The 18,895-nt window shown below is 54.7% G+C and overlaps 1 protein-coding gene and 1 pseudogene across 2 annotated transcripts; both read right to left on the reverse strand.

Moving 5' to 3' along the window:
• Positions 1 to 10,943: 10,943 nt before the first annotated feature.
• On the reverse strand, positions 10,944 to 13,257 carry LOC307095052 (armadillo repeat-containing protein 5-like; the record flags this gene model as incomplete). Its single annotated transcript, XM_079764219.1, is given in 7 exon segments — positions 10,944 to 11,763; positions 11,865 to 11,997; positions 12,580 to 12,667; positions 12,671 to 12,774; positions 12,777 to 12,800; positions 12,803 to 12,893; positions 13,231 to 13,257. Coding segments are annotated over 7 exon segments (1,287 nt in total).
• A 1,532-nt stretch (positions 13,258 to 14,789) lies between these two features.
• LOC307095053 (armadillo repeat-containing protein 5-like) lies at positions 14,790 to 15,308 on the reverse strand (annotated as a pseudogene). Its single transcript has one exon. The product of its transcript is annotated as an armadillo repeat-containing protein 5-like (transcript).
• Positions 15,309 to 18,895: the final 3,587 nt, after the last annotated feature.

The raw sequence follows: 18,895 nt of genomic DNA on the forward strand, positions 1-18,895 counted from the left end.
TTCAGAGGTCATGGAGGGCTCCATCCGCAGGCCTATACTCACGAAGAGGTCATGGACGGCTCCATCCACAGGCCTGGCCTCGAGCAGAGGTCATGGAGGGCTCAGTCCACAGGCCCAGCCTCAGTCAGATGTCATAGAGGGCTTCAACCACAGTCCAGGCCTCAGGTAGAGGTCAGGGAGGGTTCCGTTCACAGACCCAGCCTCAGGATAAGGTCATGGAGGGCTCTGTATACAGGCCCAGCCTCAGCTAGAGGTCATAGAGGGCTCCATACACAGGCCCAGCCTCAGACAGAGGTCATTGAGAGCTCCGTCCTCGGGCCCAGCCACCGTCATATGTCATAGAGGGCTCCATTGATAGGTCCAGCCTCAGTCTGAGGTCATAGAGGGCTCCATCCGCCGGCCTATACTCAGGAAGAGGTTATGGAGGGCTCCATCCACATGCCCAGCCTCAGTCAGCAGTCATAGAGGAATCCATCTAAAGGCCCAGCTTCAATCAGATGTCATGGAGGGCTCAATTCACAGTCCCATCCTCAGGCAGAGGTCATACTGGGCTCTGTCCACAGGCCCAGCCTCAGTAAGAGGTCATTGAGGGCTCCGACCATAGGCCCAGTTTCAGGCAGAGGTAATAATGGGCTCTGTCCACAGGCCTAACCTCAATCAGAGGACATTGAGTGCCCTTTCCACAGGCCCAGCCTCAAGAAGAGGTCATAGAGGGCTCTGTCCATAGTCCCAGCCTCAATAAGCGGTCATGGAGGGCTCCATCCACAGGCAAAGCCTTAGATAGAGGTCATAGAGGGCTCCATACACATGAACAGCCTCAGTCAGAGGTCATAGAGGGCTCCAACCACAGGTACAGACTCAGTCAGGGTTCATAGAGGGCTCCATCCACAGGCCCCGCCTCAGTAAGAGGTCATTGAGGGCTCTGACCACAGGCCCGGCTACAGGCAGAGGTCATAATGGGTTCTGTCCACAGGCACAACCTCAATCAGAGGACATAGAGAGCCATGTCCACAGGCCCAGCCTCAATCAGAGGTCATAGAAGGCTCTGTCCACAGTCCCAGCCTCAGATAGCGGTCATGGAGTGCTCGACGCACTGTCCTGGCCTCAGTCAGAGGTCATAGAGGGTTCCTTCCACAGGCCAGGCATCAGTCAGAGGTCATAGAGGGCTTCATCCACAGGCCCATCATCAGTCAGAGGACATGGAGGGCTCCAACCACAGTCCCAACCTCAAGCAAAGGTCATGGAGGACTCCTTCCACAGGACCTGCCTCAGTCAGAGCTCATAGAGGGCTCCATTCACAGGACCAGCCTCGGTAAGAGGGCAATAGGGGCTCCATCCACACGCCCAGCCTCAGACAGAAGTCATTGAGGGCTCCAACCACATGCCCGGCCTCAGTCAGAGGTCATAGAGATCTCCCCACAAAGGCTAGGCCTCATTCAGAGGTCATAGAGGGCTCCATCCACAGGTAGAGCCACAGTCAGAGGTCGATAGGGGCTCCTTCAGAGGCCCAACCTCTGACAGAGGTCATGGAGGGTTTCAACCACAGGCCCTGCCTTAGTCAGAGGTCATAGAAGGCTCCATCCAAAGGCCAGGCCTCAGTCAGAGGTCATATAGGGCTCCATGCACAGGCCTAGCCTCATGCAGAGGTCATAGAGGGCTCCATCCACAGCACCAGCCTCAGTAAGAGGTCATGGAGGGCTCCATCCACAGGCCCAGACTCAGTCAGAGGACAGGGAGGGCTCCATCCACAGGCCCAGCCTCAGTCAGAGGACATGGAGGGCTCCATCCACAGTCCCAGCCTCAAGCAGAAGTCATATAGGGCTCCGTCAATAGGCCCAGCCTAAGGCAGAAGTCATAGAGGGCTCTGTCCACAGGCCCAGGCTCAATCCGATGGCATGGAGAGCTCCATCCATATTCCCCCCCTCAGGCAGAGGCCATAGAGGGCTCCAACCACAGGACCAGCCTCATGAAGAGGTCATGGAGGGCTCTAGCCAAAGTCCCAGCCTTAGGCAGAGGTCATAGAGGGCTACTTCCAAACACCCAGCTTCAATCAGATGTCATGGAGGGCTCCATCCACAGTCCCAGCCTCAGGCAGAGGTCATAATGGGCTCTGTCGACAGGCACAACCTTAATCAGAGGACACAGAGTGCCCTGTCCACAGGCCCAGTCTCAATCAGAGGTCATAGAAGGCTCTGTCCACAGTCCCAGCCTCAGATAGAGGTCATGGAGGGCTCCACGCACTGTCCCGGCCTCAGCCAGAGGTCATAGAGGGTTCCATCCACAGGCGAGGCATCTGGCAGAGGTCAGAGAGGGGTCCATCCACAGGCCAAGCCTCAGGCAGGTGTCATAATGGTCTTTGTCCACAGGCCCAGCCTAAATCAGGGGTTATTTAGGGCTATGTTCACAAGACCAGCCTCAATCAGAGGTTATAGAGGGCTATGTCTACAAGCCAAGCCTTAGTCAGAGGCCATAGCAGGCTCCATCCACTGGCCCGGCCTCATTCAGAGGACATAGAGGGCTCCATCCACCGTCCCAGCCTCAGTCAGAGGACAGAGAGGGCTCCATCCACAGGCCCAGCCTCAAGCAGAAGTCATAGAGGGCTCCGTCCACAGGCCCAGGCTCAATCCGATGTCATGGAGAGATCCATCCACATTCCCAGCCTCAGGCAGAGGCCATAGAGGGCTCCAACCACAGGTCCGGCCTCATGAAGAGGTCATGGAGGGCTCCATCTACAGTCCAAGCCTCAGGCAGATGCCAAAGAGGGCTCTGTCCACAAGCCCAGCCTCAGACAGAGGTCATAGAGAGCTCCAACTACTGGCCCGGCCACAGTCAAATGTCATAGAGGGATCCATCAACAGGCCAGGAATCAGGCAGACATAGAGGGCTCCATCCACAGGCCCAGCTTCAGTCAGAGGTCATGGAGGTCTCCAATCACAAGCCCAGCGTAAGTGAGTGGTCATAGAGGGATCCATCCACAGGGAAAGCCACAGTAAGAGGTCAATAGGGGCTCCATCCACAGGCCCAGCCTCAGCAGAGGTCATGGAGTGCTCCAACCACAGGACCAGCCTCAGTCAGAGGTCATGGAGGGTTTAACCACAGGACCAGCCTCAATCAGAGGATATAAAGGGCTCCATCCATGGGCCCAGCTTCAGTCAGACGTCATGGAGGGCTCCAACGTCAGGACCAGCGTCAGTCAGAGGTCATTGAGGCCTCCCTCCACATGCCCAGCCTCATTCAGAGGACATGGAGGGCTCCGTCCAAAGGTGCACCTTTCATCAGATGTCATGTAGGCCTGGATTCACAGTCCCAACCTCAGGCAGAGGTCATACTGGGCTCTGTCCACAGGCCCAGCCTCAGGAAGAGGTCATTGAGGACTCTGACCACAGGCCCGGCTTCAGGCAGAGGTCATACTGGGCTCTGTCCACAGGCACAACCTCAATCAGAGGACATAGAGTGCCCTGTCTACAGGCCCATCCTCAATCAGAGGTCATAGAAGGCTCTGTCCACAGTCCCAGCCTCATATAGAGGTTATGGAGGGCTCCTCACACTGTCCCGGCCTCAGTCAGAGGTCATAGAGTGTTCCATCCACAGGCCAGGCATCAGGCAGAGGTCAGAGAGGGGTCCATCCACAGGCCAATCCTCAGGCAGGGGTCATAATGTGCTTTGTCCACAGGCCCAGCCTCAATCAGAGGTTATAGAGGGCTATGTCCACAAGCCAAGCCTTAGTCAGAGGACATAGCAGGCTCCATCCACAGGCCCGGCTCAGGCAGAGTTCATAGAAGGCTCCGTCCTCAGGCCCAGCTTCAGTCACAGGTCATGGATGGTTCCAACCACAGGACCAGCCTCTGTCACAGGTCAATGAGGGCTCCGTCCACATGCCCAGCGTCAGTCAGAGGTCATAGAGGGCTCCATCCACAGGCCCATCCTCAGTCAGAGGACATGGATGGCTCCATTCACACGCCCAGCCTCAGTCACACTTCATAGAGGGCTACATTCACAGGCCCAACCTCAGTCAGAGGTCATAGTGAGCTCCATCCGTAGGCCCAGCGTCAGTCATAGGTCATAATGGGCTTTGTCCAAACGCCCAGCCTCAATCAGAGGTTATAGAGGGCTATGTCCACAAGCCAAGCCTTAGTCTGAGGCCATAGCGGGCTCCATCCACAGGATGGCCTCAGGCAGAAATCATGGAGGCTCCATCTACAGTCCCAGCCTCAGTCAGAGGACATGGAGGGCTCCATGCACAGGTCCAGCCTCAGTCTGAGGTCATAGAAGGCTCCATCCATAGGCCCTACTCAGGCAGAGGTCAGAGAGGGCTCCATCCACCGCCCCATCCTCAGTAAGAGTTCATGGAGGGCTCCATCCCCAGGCCACAGTCAGAGGACATGGAGGGCTCCTTTCACAGGCCCAGCCTCAGGCAGAAGTCATAGAGGGCTCCGTCCACAGCCCCAGCCTAAGACAGAGGTCATAGAGAACTCCAACCACTGGCCCGGCCACAGTCAGATGTCATAGAGGGCTCCATCAACAGGCCAAGAATCAGGCAGAGGACATAGAGGGCTCCATCTACAGGTCCATCCTCAGGCAGAGGTCATGGAGAGCTCCGTCCACAGGCCCAGCCTCAGGCAGAGGTCATAATGGGCTTTGTCCACAGGCCTAGTCTCAATCAAAGGTTATAGAGGGCTATGTCCAAAGGCCAAGCCTTAGTCACAGCTCATAGAGGGCTCCATCCACAGGCCCATCTTCAGTCAGAGATCATGGAGGTCTCCAATCACAAGCGCAGCCTAAGTCAGGGGTCATAGAGGGTTCCAACCACAGGGAAAGCCACAGTGAGAGGTCAATAGGGGCTCCATCCACAGGCACAGCCTGAGACAGAGGTCATGGAGTGCTCCAACCACTGGACCGGCCTCAGTAGAGGTCATACAAGACTCCATCAACAGACTTTTCTCACACAGATGTCATAGAGGGCTCCATCCCCAGCCCCAGCCTCAGTAAGAGTTCATGTAGGGCTCTATCCACAGGCCCAGCCACAGTCAGAGGACATGGAGGGCTCCTTCCACAGGACCAGCCTCAGTCAGAGGACATCGAGGGCTCCATCCAGAGTCCCAACCTCAGTCAGATGTCATGGAGGGTCCCAACCACAGGTTCAGACTCAGTCAGGGGTAATAGAAGCCTCCAACAAAAGGTATGCCCTCAGGAAGAGGTCATGGAGGGCTCCAACCACAGTCCCAGCCTCAGTCAGAGGTCATGGAGGACTCCTTCCACAGGACCTGCCTCAGTCAGAGCTCATAGAGGGCTCCATTCACAGGACCAGCCTCGGTAAGAGGGCAATAGGGGCTCCATCCACACGCCCAGCCTCAGACAGAAGTCATGGAGGGCTCCAACCACATGCCCGGCCTCAGCCAGAGGTCATAGAGGTCTCCCCGCAAAGTCTACGCCTCAGTCAGAGGTCATGGAGGGCTCCATCCACAGGTAGAGCCACAGTCAGAGGTCAATAGGGGCTCCTTCCAGAGGCCCAGCCTCGGATAGAGGTCATGGAGGGCTCCAACCACTGGCCTGGCTTTAGTCAGTGGTCTTAGAAAACTCCATCCAAAGGCCAGGCCTCAGTCAGAGGTCATATAGGGCTCCATGCACAGGCCTAGCCTCATGCAGAGGTCATAGAGGGCTCCATCCACAGCACCAGCCTCAGTAAGAGATCATGCAGGGCTCCAACCACAAGTCCGGCCTCATAAAGAGGTCATGGAGGGCTCCATCCACAGGACCAGCCTCAGTCAGAGGTCATAGAGGGCTCCTTCCAAACAATCAGCTTCAATCAGATGTCATGGAGGACTCCATCTACAGTCCAAGCCTCAAGCAGACGTCAGAGAGGGCTCTGTCCACAGGCCCAGCCTTTGACTGAGGTCATGGAGGGCTCCAACCACTGGCCAGGTCTCAGTCAGAGGTCATATAGGGCTCCATGCACAGGCCTAGCCTCATGCAGAGGTCATAGAGGGCTCCATCCACAGCACCAGCCTCACCAGAGGTCATTGAGGGCTCTGACCACAGGCCCGGCTACAGGCAGAGGTCATAATGGGTTCTGTCCATAGGCACAACCTCAATCAGAGGACATAGAGAGCCATGTCCACAGGCCCAGCCTCAATCAGAGGTCATAGAAGGCTCTGTCCACAGTCCCAGCCTCAGATAGCGGTCATGGAGTGCTCGACGCACTGTCCTGGCCTCAGTCAGAGGTCATAGAGGGTTCCTTCCACAGGCCAGGCATCAGTCAGAGGTCATAGAGGGCTCCATCCACAGGCCCATCATCAGTCAGAGGACATGGAGGGCTCCATTTACAGGCCGAGCCTCATACAAAGGTCATGGAGGACTCCGTTAACAGGACCAGCCTCAGTCAGAGGTCATAGAGGGCTCCATTCCCAGGGAAAGCCACAGTGAGAGGCCAATAGGGGCTCCATCCACAGGCCCAGCCTCAGACAGTGGTCATGGAGGGCTTCAACCCCTCGAGTGGCCTCAGTAGGAGGTCATAGAAAGCTCCATCCACAGGCCCTTCTCAGGCAGAGGTCATAGAGGGCTCCATCACCAGCCCCAGCCTCAGTAAGAGGTCATGGAGGGCTCCATCCACAGCCCCAGCCACAGTCAGAGGTCATGGAGAGCTCCGTCCACAGGCCCAGCCTGAGTCAGAGGTCATAGAGAGCTCCATCCACAGGTCCAACCTCTGTCATTGGTCTTAGAAGCCTTCATCCACAGGCCCAGGGTCAGTCAGAGGTCATAGAGGGCCAAACCACACACCAAGCCTCAATCAGAGGTCATAGAGGGCTCCATCCACAGATACAGCCTCAGAAAGAGGTCATTGAGGGCTCTAACCATGGGCCCGGCCTCAGTCAGAGGTCATAGAGGGCTGTATCCACTAGCCCGGCCTCAGTGAGAGGTCATAGAGGTCTTCCCCCAAAGGCTATGCCTCAGTCAGAGGTCATAGAGGGCTCCATCCACAGGTACAGCCACAGTCAGAGGTCAATAGGGGCTCCTTCCAGAGGCCCAGCCTCCGACAGAGGTCATGGAGGGCTCCAACCACTGGACCGGCCTTAGTCAGTGGTCATAGAAGGCTCCATCCAAAGGCCAGGCCTCAGTCAGAGGTCATAGAGGGCTCCATCCACAGGCTTAGCCTCATGCAGAGGTCATAGAGGGCTCCATCCACAGCACCAGCCATAGTAAGAGATCATGGAGGGCTCCAACCATAGGCCCAGACTCAGTCAGAGGACAGGGAGGGCTCCATCCACATGCCCAGCCTCTCTCAGAGGACATGGAGGGCTCCATCCACAGTCCCAGCCTCAACCAGAAGTCATATAGTGTTCCGTCCACAGGACCAGCCTCAGGCAGAAGTCATAGAAGGCTCTGTCTACAGGCCCAGGGTCAATCCAATGTCATGGAGAGCTCCATCCACATTCCCAGCCTCAGTCAGAGGTTATAGAGGGCTCCAACCACAGGACAGGCCTCAGGTAGAGGTCATGGAGGGCTTCGTCCACAGGCCCAGCCTCAGTCAGATGTCATAGAGCACTCCATCAACAGGCCAGGAATCAGGCAGTGGACATAGAGGGCTCCATCTACAGGCCCAGCCTCAGTCAGAGGACATAAAGGGCTCCCTCCACAGGGCCATCCTCAGGCAGAGGCCATGGAGAGCTTCGTCCACAGGCCCAGCCTCAGGCAGAGGTCATAATGGGCTTTGTCCACAGGCCTAGTCTCAATCAGAGGTTATAGAGGGCTATGTCCAAAGGCCAAGCCTTAGTCAGAGCTCATAGAGGGCTCCATCTACAGGCCCAGCCGTGACCATGTAAGGAAGCCGGGATCCGTTGGGATGGGGCTGGAGGGAAAGGTGGGGGGCAATGAAGGGGAGAATCCTGTGTGGGGGCGTGTAAGGGAGGGAGGGCTGCGGTCCACGCAGGCCCAGCCCGTCAGCCTTCTTGCGGGGGGGCAGCCACACCCCAGCCTTGGCCTCAGCTGCAGGAAGCCCCAGGCAGCCACAGCCAGACTCAGAGAAGTGGCTCTTCCAGACCGAGCCCGGGATCGTCCGCCCAGAGCCACTCTCAGACGCAAACCGAGGCCCCCAAGCAGACACCTCTCAAAGTTAGCACCCTGAGGCTAGGACAGAGCCCCCTCCCACCCAGCCTTCCCTGAGAGACTTACTCCAGGCAGAATTTCGGGGCTGGAGCAGAAATGATGTTCTAAAACTCAGGCAGATCCCAGGTTCAGAGACTTTCCCTTAGAGACCCAGACAAACAATGACATAAACAGAGATCCCAAAAGGCACAATACTAACCACAAAGAAATCTCTCAGAGACAGACAGACACAATGGACCCTCCTCAGGCGGTAAGGCAGGACCTTTCCTCCAAGACTTGAAAACAGACATAGAGTTCAACTGAAACCCAGGCCCATGCAGGCTGAGAAAACACTCCCAGGCAGCCAGACCCCAGCCCGCCTTCAAGACAAAGCCTTCCCCAACAGGGAGGCCCAGACCTGTTCCAAAGATACCGATGAACACAGCAAAGAAAGCAAGACGCAAACTCCGGCCAGCCACCAAGGAACAAGAAGCCCTCCTTGGATCGAGACCCTGAGAAATCAGGAGTGAAACGAGCCTGGCCAGCGTGGCTCAGTGGTTGAGCATTGACCTATGAACCATGAGATCACAGTTCAATTTTGGTCAGGGCATATGCCTGGGTTGTGGGCTCGATCTCCAGTAGGGGGCATGCAGGAGGCAGCCGATCAATGATTCTCATAATTGATGTTTCTCTCTCTCTATCTCTCTCTCTAAAATCAATAAAAAAATTTTTTTAAAAGATTGAAATGAGACACTCTATAGTTGGCTTGGACAGACACAATGGTGCTGCAGCCACTGGACTGTGGGTCTCAATCCAGACCTGAGCACTTTAGTCTTCAAAATTCAGCAGGCCACATGAGCTGTTGTGCCCACCAACATGCCACGAAAGAATGGGTTTCCTCTCATTGCATTTACAAGATATAATAATAGCATCATTGCAAATTATTCCATACAAAATGGTGGTTTTGTTAAGTGGAGAGAGTATTTAATATTTCACATAGGCTTTGATTTATATGTGTAATTTTAATTATTATTTATTTTTTAAAATTTTATTTTTATTGATTTCAAGAAGAAGGGAGAGGGAGAGAGAAACATCAATGATGATAGAGAATCACTGATCGGCTGCCCCCTGCACACTCCCTACTGGGGATCGAGCCCACAACCTGGGCATATGGCCTGACTGGGAATCAAACCGTGACCTCCTGGTCCACAGGTCACCGCTCAACCACTGAGCCACGCCAGACAGCCTATTATTTATTTATTGAGTGAGTGAGTGAGTTAGTTAATCCTCACCTGAAGATATTTTTTCCATTGATTTTTTTAGAGAGAGTGGAAGGGAGAGAGGGAGGGAAGAGAGAGAAACATTGGTGTGAGAGAGACACATTGATTTGTTGCCTCCCCGCACATGCCCCAACCAGGGCCAGGTATCAAACTGGCAACTCTTCAATGTGTGGGCCAATGCTCTAACCACTGATCACACCAGACAGGACTGTCATTTTTACTTAAAATGTAACTTCTTACTGTGCACACCTTTTTGGATGTGGAATTGAGGTATACAATGCTGTTGTAGATGGAGTAAATGCTTAAAACAAGACTTACGAGGGTAGAATAGGGTACAATCCTTATTTTAAACTGTAATTCAGAAAAAACATAATAAGAATCATAGTGTCATAGATAGTTCTCAATGGTGTAGTTATATTTGGTAATACTATCTCTTATAATATAACCCTGATATTGAGCTGAGATCTGTACAAGAACTGATCTTCAATTCATGTTTTTCTGCAAGGCAATAGGCCATGTCAATTAAACTGAAGGAGAGAAAAACAGAACAAAACAAAAACAGCAGCAAATCAGAACAATCTGGTGCCCAGGGCACCCTCCCTCAGTCCAATTCAATCAGAAAGGGCTCAGGCGTCAATAGGTGTCAATGTGTTTAATAAGCTCCCTGGGGGTTCTAATGCACAGCCTGATCAGACACCTGGACAGACACTCCTGGAGACAGCAGTGCCAGCCTTAGCTCCCGAGGCCACTGGCAGACTCAGTCCAGGCATTCTCCTCAGTTAGCTGCCACCCGAGTGCTCAGTGACCTGGGAGCCAGGTGACGGAGGCTCTACATTGGAGACCAAAATAACACAAGCTCCTCCCTCACCTCAATGCCAGCCCAGGCTTCGGCTCTCTCTGGGCATGACTAAGACAGGAACCCAGCAGGAGGACACTTGGCCCGAGAGATGAAAACAGACCCAGGGATGGAAGGCCCAAGGTGGGTGATGGCCACTCAGAAAACAGCAATGCCAAGGCCTTGGCCATGCCTCGCCAAACTCACAGCATTCCCTCAGCACAGCCCGCTCAGCCTGAGCAAGGTCTGTGTCAGCTGAGTGGCTGTCTGAGCAATGAAGTCACGTGAGCAGGAAGCAGGCTTCCCTCAGGCCCATAACCACATCCTAGGGAGAAGCCTGGGACTCTACCCTATCCCAGGGCTCCGGGAACCATGGCCTATTACTACTCAACTCCTACACGCCAGGGAGGCCTATATTGAGACACAGAGACCTAGACAAGACCCTCTTGATGGGTGAAGGGTAAGGAGATGCCCACAGGAGAGTAAGCAGAGACACACACAACAGGAATATCCAACTCCTAAGTTTTAATCCCACTCCCAAAGGCTGGGCTCGTCTCCATCTCGCGGGCCCCATGCCCAGACCGTGGCCTCGGCTTCTCACTCCTGAGTCTTCGGCCCATCGTCCTGGGGCCCAGGTCCATCCTCTCGTCAGTCCTCAGTGGTGACTCCTGCTCAGCCTCCTCCCTGTGCCACGCTGGGAGGCCTTCTTCTTGCCAATTCATTCTTGGGTCCCCTCCGAGGGGATATCAAGAGTCTAGGCTGGGACCCTTGCTCCCCTCTTCAACTCCCATCACCACAGCCAGTAAAGCCTCAGTCAGGGGACCTGCTTCTTCTCCTGCTGCCTCCACAAGCCCCACTAAGGCCAGAGCCCGCTTCCGTGGGCACTGCCCTGGCCCCAGGGTCCAGCGTGCACAGTGGGCAGCCAGCCAGGGCCGGCCCAGGCGGAATACCTCACCCACTGACTCTGGGCCACCTTGGGATCCCAGGTGGATACGGCCCACAGCCTCTTCCAGTTCCTCCTCCAGCCCAGGCAGCAGGAAACGGCCAGCAGCCTCCAGTGCCTCCTCAGCCTCTGAGCCCAGCAGGGGCTGGCCTGGCGGGGGAATGGGCCTCAGGGTTGCCCCACAGCCCCGGCAGCCATGCAGGTGATGCAGGATAGGCCAGGCTGCGCTGGGTGATAGGCCTCGAAGAGGTACCAGGTCCATCTGGGCTTCAGCAAAGCTGCCAGCTAGCAGGGCCCGGAAGAAAGGGGAGGCAGTGGATGAGGCAGCTCGCTGGGCAGGGAGCCGTAGGCCTGAGTCCAGCAGGAAGTGTAGATCCGGGGCTGGGATGGGATCTAGGCCCAGCAGAGGTTCATAGTGGCAATGGGAGGGCGGGTCTGGGTCCAAGGGGGTTGCAGGTGGGAGGGCTGGGCTCACAGTGGGAGACACCAGGCCTTGGAGGCAGGAGAGGGAGTCTGCAGCAAAGAAGAGGAAGAGTGGATGCGGAGCTGGTCGCGTCAGGGCCGAGAGGAGGAGTTGGAGGTCGCCCTGGTCCAGAAGCAGCCGGCGCCACAGAGAGGGCTTCCTATGGGGAGAAAGAGAATCTTTCAGAAGGTGGAAAAGGTGCGACTGGGCAACAGCAACCTCGCTCCCCTGACCCCTGCAAGGCACCCCCACCCCCCTCACCGACAAATGAAGGGCAAGGTCAGTGCACAGGCCACACGGTCCTCAGGACTCCCAGAGAGCAGCAGGTGAGTGAGGGTACCCACTCCAAAGGGCGACTCAGCCTGCACTGTCAGGTTCTGCAGCAGCATCTCACCTGCAGGGGTGGGCAGAGTGGGTCAGGTTGGGAGCTGGTGTCCGAGACTGGGGAGGGATGGGTAACACAGGCTTCCGGCCCCGAAAAGAAGGTGGGAAAAACCTCAGGGCAAGAACCCAGGGCGCAGGGAAGGAGGCTGGCGCAGGCCCTGAGGGATGGGGCCAAGAGACCGGGAATTGGAAGTGGAGGGTAGGAACAGGAAGTGGGATGTCAGGGAGTGAGTCAGGGGCCCAGGAGACAGGGTAGTGTTGGATATGGGGGTTGGGCCTAAAAGGACATGGCTCCTGAGCCTGGTTTCACAAGCCAGTGACACCGCATAACCCAGAGTAGATTAGGGAAGGAAATGCCAACAGGTGCAATTCTAAATTGTTGGGGCCCCAAAGCTTGGGCCCGGGATGGAGCCGAACTCTGCAGGCTGGGATGGTGGAGCAGGAGGGGGCGGGATGGCACCCTCCACCCCTGGTGGCTGGGTTGTTTGGATGGTGGGCAGAGGGCAGTGAGAAGGAGGAGTGGTGGGTAAGGGGAGGTTCTGGGCTCACTGAGGGGTAAGTGGAGGACAGAGCGGAAGGGGCAGGGACACACCCAGCTCCCAGTGCTGGCTGCGCAGACTGGGGGGCCGGGCACGCAGCGTGGGCCAGTCGTCCGAGGTGACACCCAGCACCAGCCAGGCTCACAGCAGCGCGGCTCCGTAGCTGCGCACGAAGGCCTTGAGGCAGGCCGGGTTGCAGGTGAGGCGCGCCAGGATGCGCAGCGCGTGAGGGCTCGGTGGGCCCGGCGCCCCGTCACGTAGGCCAGCAGGCTGCAAGGGCCGGGCCGGTCACCAGCGCCCCGCTCGGGTCTGGAGCCTGGGAGAAGCGCGAAAGCAGCAGCAGCGCTGGCCCCTTGCGGCCCCACGGCTCCTCGGTCAGGGGTAATAGAAGCCTCCAACAAAAGGTATGCCCTCAGGAAGAGGTCATGGAGGGCTCCATCCACAGGCCCAGCCTCAGTCAGAGGTCATAGAGGGCTCCATCCACTGGCCCATCCTCAGTCAGAGGACACGGAGGGCTCCAACCACAGTCCCAACCTCAAGCAAAGGTCATGGAGGACTCCTTCCACAGGACCTGCCTCAGTCAGAGGCCTCCAGAACACAGCCTTCTCTATGGAACCTTCCGGAAGTTAGGACGCTGGAACATAGCCTTCTCTATGGCACTTTCTGGAGGTTAGGACTCCAGAACACAGCCTTCTCTATGGCACCTTCTGGAGGTTAGGAATCCAGATCATGGTCTTCTCTATGGAACCTTCTGGAGGTTAGGACACCAGAACACAGCCTTCTCTATGGAAACTTCTGGAGGTTAGGACTGCAAAATACAGCCTTCTCTATGGCACCTTCTGGAGGTTAAGACTCCAGAACACAGCCTTCTCTATGGCACCTTCTGGAGGTTAGGACTCCAGAACACAGCCTTCTCTATGGAACCTTCGGGAGGTTAGGACGCTGGAACACAGCCTTCTCTATGGAACCTTCTGGAGGTTAGGACACTAGAACACAGCCTTCTCTATGGAACCTTCTGGACGTTAGGACGCTGGAACACATCCTTCTCTATGGAACCTTCCGGAGGTTAGGACACTGGAACACAGCCTTCTATATGGAACCTTCTGGAGGTTAGGACTCCAGAACGCAGCCTTCTCTATGGAACCTTCTGGAGGTTAGGACTCCAGAACGCAGCCTTCTCTATGGAACCTTCTGGAAGTTAGGACGCTGGAACACTGCCTTCTCTATCGCACTTTCTGGAGTTAAAGACTCCAGAACAAAGCCTTCCAGCTTCAATCAGATGTCATGTAGGGCTCGATTCACAGTCCCACCCTCAGGCAGAGATCATAGAGGGCTTTGTCCACAGGCCCAGCCTCAGGAAGAGGTCATTGAGGGCTCTGACCACAGGCCCGGCTTCAGTTAGAGGTCATAATGGGCTCTGTTTACTGGCACAAACTCAATCAGAGGACATAGAGAGCCTTGTCCACAGGCCCAGCCTCAATCAGAGGTCATAGACGGCTCTGTCCACAGTCCCAGTCTCAGATAGCGGTCATGGAGGGCTCGACACACTGTCCTGGCCTCAGTCAGACGTCATAGAGGGCGCCATTCTCTCTCATCACTGATGTTTCTAATTCTCTGAAATCAATAAAACACTTTTTTAACCCGTATAATTTCATACAGGCTATAAGTAAACTGTATTCACAACATTGCCACTAGGCGGCGCCAACTTAGCTGGTAAACAGAAAAGCTTGCTGTCTTGTTAGGATTTGTTAACTGCTTGTTTTTAGCTAGAAGTACCCAGTTCATGTTTAGAGCATCTGTGTTCTATATCTGTATTTCATTTTCTCCCGTCTCCAGTTATGCGAGGTAGCTATTATTATCCCGTTGTGCAACAAGGAATCCTAGCCTCTAGGGGTCTAGCTGACTGCAGAGCCCACTTTTCTGACCACTACATCTTCTGAGCTCTAGCTCATCAGATGACAGCCCTGCACAGGGCCGGACGTTCAGGAGACACTGTCTGCCGTGAACCTCATAAATGGAGGGTAAAAATCATCGAAAAGTCACCAAATAATCCCTTTAGCCTCACCAGCCCAGAGGCGAGGGAGAAATGGCTGTAATTATTGATCTGAGAGAGCTCGAGTATAATGTGTAACAGAGCTGTAACCTAACGAGGCGTGAAAGCTCGAGAAGTGTGGGCACCGTGTGGTCATAACGCAGGATCCAACACAAAGAACTCAAGACGCCGCCAAAGCTCAGGCCAGGAGGGGGAGTGCATGGAATCCTTCTAGGACAAGGGGGCGGAGCACTTACCCAAAGACAGAATGCCTCCGAGTCTGCGCACTTCAGTCCGGCACGCCCCTTTTGTCCAGCAGTTGGCTAGGATGCTAAGCGCCAAGTCCAGGGTCTTGTGCAGGCACACAGGCTGCGAGGGCATCACCAAGGACGCAGTGGAGGGGGCGGGGCCAGCCGAAGGGGCGGGGCCAGCCGAAGCCGCAGACTGATCGACCAAGGGGAGGAGCCGGGGCCAGCAAGGCACGGGGCGGGGTCCGCTGAAGACGCTCGCCCTAGCAGCGCCAGAAGGGGGAGGAGCCCGCCACGTGCCCGGAAGCACTCGATTGCCCCCCCCCCCCCGCCCCCTTCTTGCCTTGACGTGGCGCGTGCAGAGAGCTAAGAGCGCACGGCACAAGGGTGTCTCCTTGGTAGCTGTATCCTTTGTTCCACCTACACCCTCCCCGGCCGCCACCATGAGCTGCGCAAGGCAGAAAGAGAGCTAGCCCATAGAGGTTGGTTTCGCAGCCGCCATCTTGGCTCAGGCCAAAGGTTCCGCCCCCCTCTAGCCTCTGATCTGAAGGAGCTGAACTGGAAGAGAGGGAGATAGCCAGTCACCTCCTCTGACGCTTTTTAAATGGCCTTCTCTATGGAACCTTCTGGAGGTTAGGACTCCAGAACAAAGCCTTCTCTATGGAACCTTCTGGAGGTTAGTACCCTGGAACACAGCCTTCTCTATGGAACCTTCTGGAGGTTAGCATTTCAGAACACAGCCTTCTCTATGGCACCCTCTGGAGGTTAGGACGCTGGAACACAGCCTTCTCTATGGCACTTTCTGGAGGTTAGGACTCCAGAACACAGCCTTCTCTATGGAACCTTCTGGAGGTTAGGACGCTGGAACACAGCCCTCTCGATGGAACCTTCTGGAGGTTAGGACTCCAGAACACATCCTTCTCTATGGAACATTCTGGAGGTTAGGACGCTGGAACACAGCCTACTCTATGGAACCTTCTGGAGGTTAGGACTCCAGAACACAGCCTTCTCTATGGAACCTTCTGGCGGTTAAGACGCTGGAACACAGCCTTCTCTATGGCACTTTCTGGAGGTTAAGACTCCAGAACACAGCCTTCTCTATGGAACCTCTAGAGGTTAGGACTCCAGAACACAGCCTTCTCTATGGCACCTTCTGGAGGTTAGGACGCTGGAACACAGCCTTCTCTATGGAACCTTCTGGAGGTCAGGACTCCAGAACACAGCCTTCTCTATAGAACCTTCCGGAAGTTAGGACGCTGGAACACAGCCTTCTCTATGGCACTTTCTGGAGGTAAGGACTCCAGAACAAAGCCTTCTATATGGAACCTTCTGGAGGTTAGGACTCCAGAACACAGCCTTCTCTATGGAAACTTCTGTAGGTTAGGACTGCAATAAACAGCCTTCTCTATGGAAACTTCTGGAGGTTAGGACTGCAAAAAACAGCCTTCTCTATGGAACCTTCTGGAGGTTAGGACTCCAGAACACAGCCTTCTCTATGGCACCTTCTGGAGGTTAGGACTCCAGAATACAGCCTTCTCTATGGCACCTTCTGGAGGTTAGGACTGCAAAAAACAGCCTTCTCTATGGAACCTTCTGGAGGTTAGGACTCCAGAACGCAGCCTTCTCTATGGAACCTTCTGGAAGTTAGGACGCTGGAACACAGCCTTCTCTATGGAACCTTCTGAAGGTTAGCATTTCAGAACACAGCCTTCTCTATGGCACCTTCTGGAGGTTAGGACGCTGGAAAACAGACTTCTCTATGGCACTTTCTGGAGGTTAGGACTCCAGAACACTGCCTTCTCTATGGCACCTTCTGGAGGTTAGGACTCCAGATCTCGGCCTTCTCTATGGAACCTTCTGGATGTTAGGAGACCAGAGCACAGCCTTCTCGATGGAACCTTCTGGAGGTTAGGACTCCATGAAACATCCTTCTCTATGGAACATTCTGGAGGTTAGGACGCTGGAACAAAGCCTACTCTATGGAACCTTCTGGAGGTTAGGACTCCAGAACACAGCCTTCTCTATGGAACCTTCTTGTGGTTAAAACGCTGGAACACAGCATTCTCTATGGCACCTTCTAGAGGTTAGGACTCCAGAACACAGCCTTCTCTATGGAACCTTCTGGAGGTTAGGACTCCAGAACACAGCCTTCTCTATGGCACCTTCTGGAGGTTAGGACACCAGATCACGGCCTTCTCTATGGAACCTTCTGAATGTTAGGACACCAGAGCACAGCCTTCTCAATGGAAACTTCTGGAGGTTAGGACTGCAAAAAACAGCCTTCTCTATGGAACCTTCTTTAGGTTAGGACCCTGGATCACAGCCTTCTCTATGGAACCATCTGAAGGTTAGGACGCTGGAACACAGCCTTCTCTAAGGAACCTTCCGGAGGTTAGGACTCCAGAAGAAAGCCTTCTCTATGGAACTTTCTGCAGGTTAGGAAGCTGGAACACAGCCTTCTCTATGGAACTTTCTGGAAGCGAGGAAGCTGGAACACAGCCTTCTCAATGGAACTTTCTGGAGGTTAGGAAGCTGGAACACAGCCTTCTCTATGGAACGTTCTGGAGGTTAGGACTCCAGAAGACAGCCTTCTCTATTGAACCTTCTGGAGGTTGGGACGCTGGAACACCGCCTTCTCTTTGGAACCTTCAGGAGGTTAGGACGCTGGAACACAGCCTTCCCTAGGGCACCTTCTGGAGGTTAGGACTCCAGATCACGGCCTTCTCTATGGGACCTTCTGGATGTTAGGACATCAGAGCACAGCCTTCTCGATGGAAACTTCTGAAGGTTAGACCTGCAAAAAACGCCCTTCTCTATGGCACCTTCTGGAGGATAGGACTTCAGAACACAGCCTTATCTATGGAAACTTCTGGAGGTTAGGACTCCAGAACACAGCCTTCTCTATGGAACCTTCTGGAGGTTAGGACTCCAGAACACAGCCTTCTCTATGGAACCTCTGGAGGCTAGGACTCCAGAATACAGCCTTCTCTACGGAACCTTCCGGAGGTTAGGATGCTGGAACACAGTCTTCTCTATGGAACCTCTGGAGGTTAGGACTGCAAAAAACAGCCTTCTCTATGGCACCTTCTGGAGGTTAGGACGCTGGAACACAGCCTTCTCCATGGAACCTTCTGGAGGTTAGGACTCCAGAACACAGCCTTCTCTATGGAACCTTCTTGCGGTTAAAACGCTGGAACACAGCATTCTCTATGGCACCTTCTAGAGGTTAGGACTCCAGAACACAGCCTTCTCTATGGAAGCTACTGGAGGTAAGGACTCCAGATCTCGGCCTTCTCTGTGGAACCTTCTGGATGTTAGGAAACCAGAGCACAGCCTTCTCGATGGAAACTTCTGGAGGTTAGGACTCCAGAACATAGCCTTATCTATGGAACCTTCTGGAGGTTAGGACTCCAGAACACAGCCTTCTCTATGGAACCTTCTGGAGGTTAGGACGCCAGAACACAGCCTTCTCTATGGAACCTTCTGGAGGTTAGGACGCCAGAACAAAGCCTTCTCTATGGAACCTCTGGAGGCTAGGACTCCAGAATACAGCCATCTCTAAGGAACCTTCCGGAAGTTAGGACTCCAGAAGAAAGCCTTCTCTATGGAACTTTCTGCAGGTTAGGAAGCTGGAACACCGCCTTCTCTATGGAACTTTCTGGAGGTTAGGAAGCTGGAACACAGCCTACTCTATGGAACTTTCTGGAGGTTAGGAAGCTGGAACACACTCTTCTCTATGGAACGTTCTGGAGGTTAAGACTCCAGAAGACAGCCTTCTCTATTGAACCTTCTGGAGGTTGGGACGCTGGAACACCGCCTTCTCTTTGGATCCTTCAGGAGGTTAGGATGCTGGAACACAGCCTTCCCTAGGGCACCTTCTGGAGGTTAGGAATCCAGATCACGGCCTTCTCTATGGGACCTTCTGGATGTTAGGACACCAGAGCACAGCCTTCTCGATGGAAACTTCTGAAGGTTAGAACTGCAAAAAACAGCCTTCTCTATGGCACCTTCTGGAGTTTAGGACGCTGGAACACAGCCTTCTCTATAGAACATTCTGGAGGTTAGGACTCCAGAACACAGCCTTCTCTA

The sequence above is a fragment of the Cnephaeus nilssonii genome (genome assembly GCF_951640355.1).
Source record: "Cnephaeus nilssonii genome assembly, chromosome: 24".
NCBI lineage: Eukaryota > Metazoa > Chordata > Mammalia > Chiroptera > Vespertilionidae > Cnephaeus > Cnephaeus nilssonii.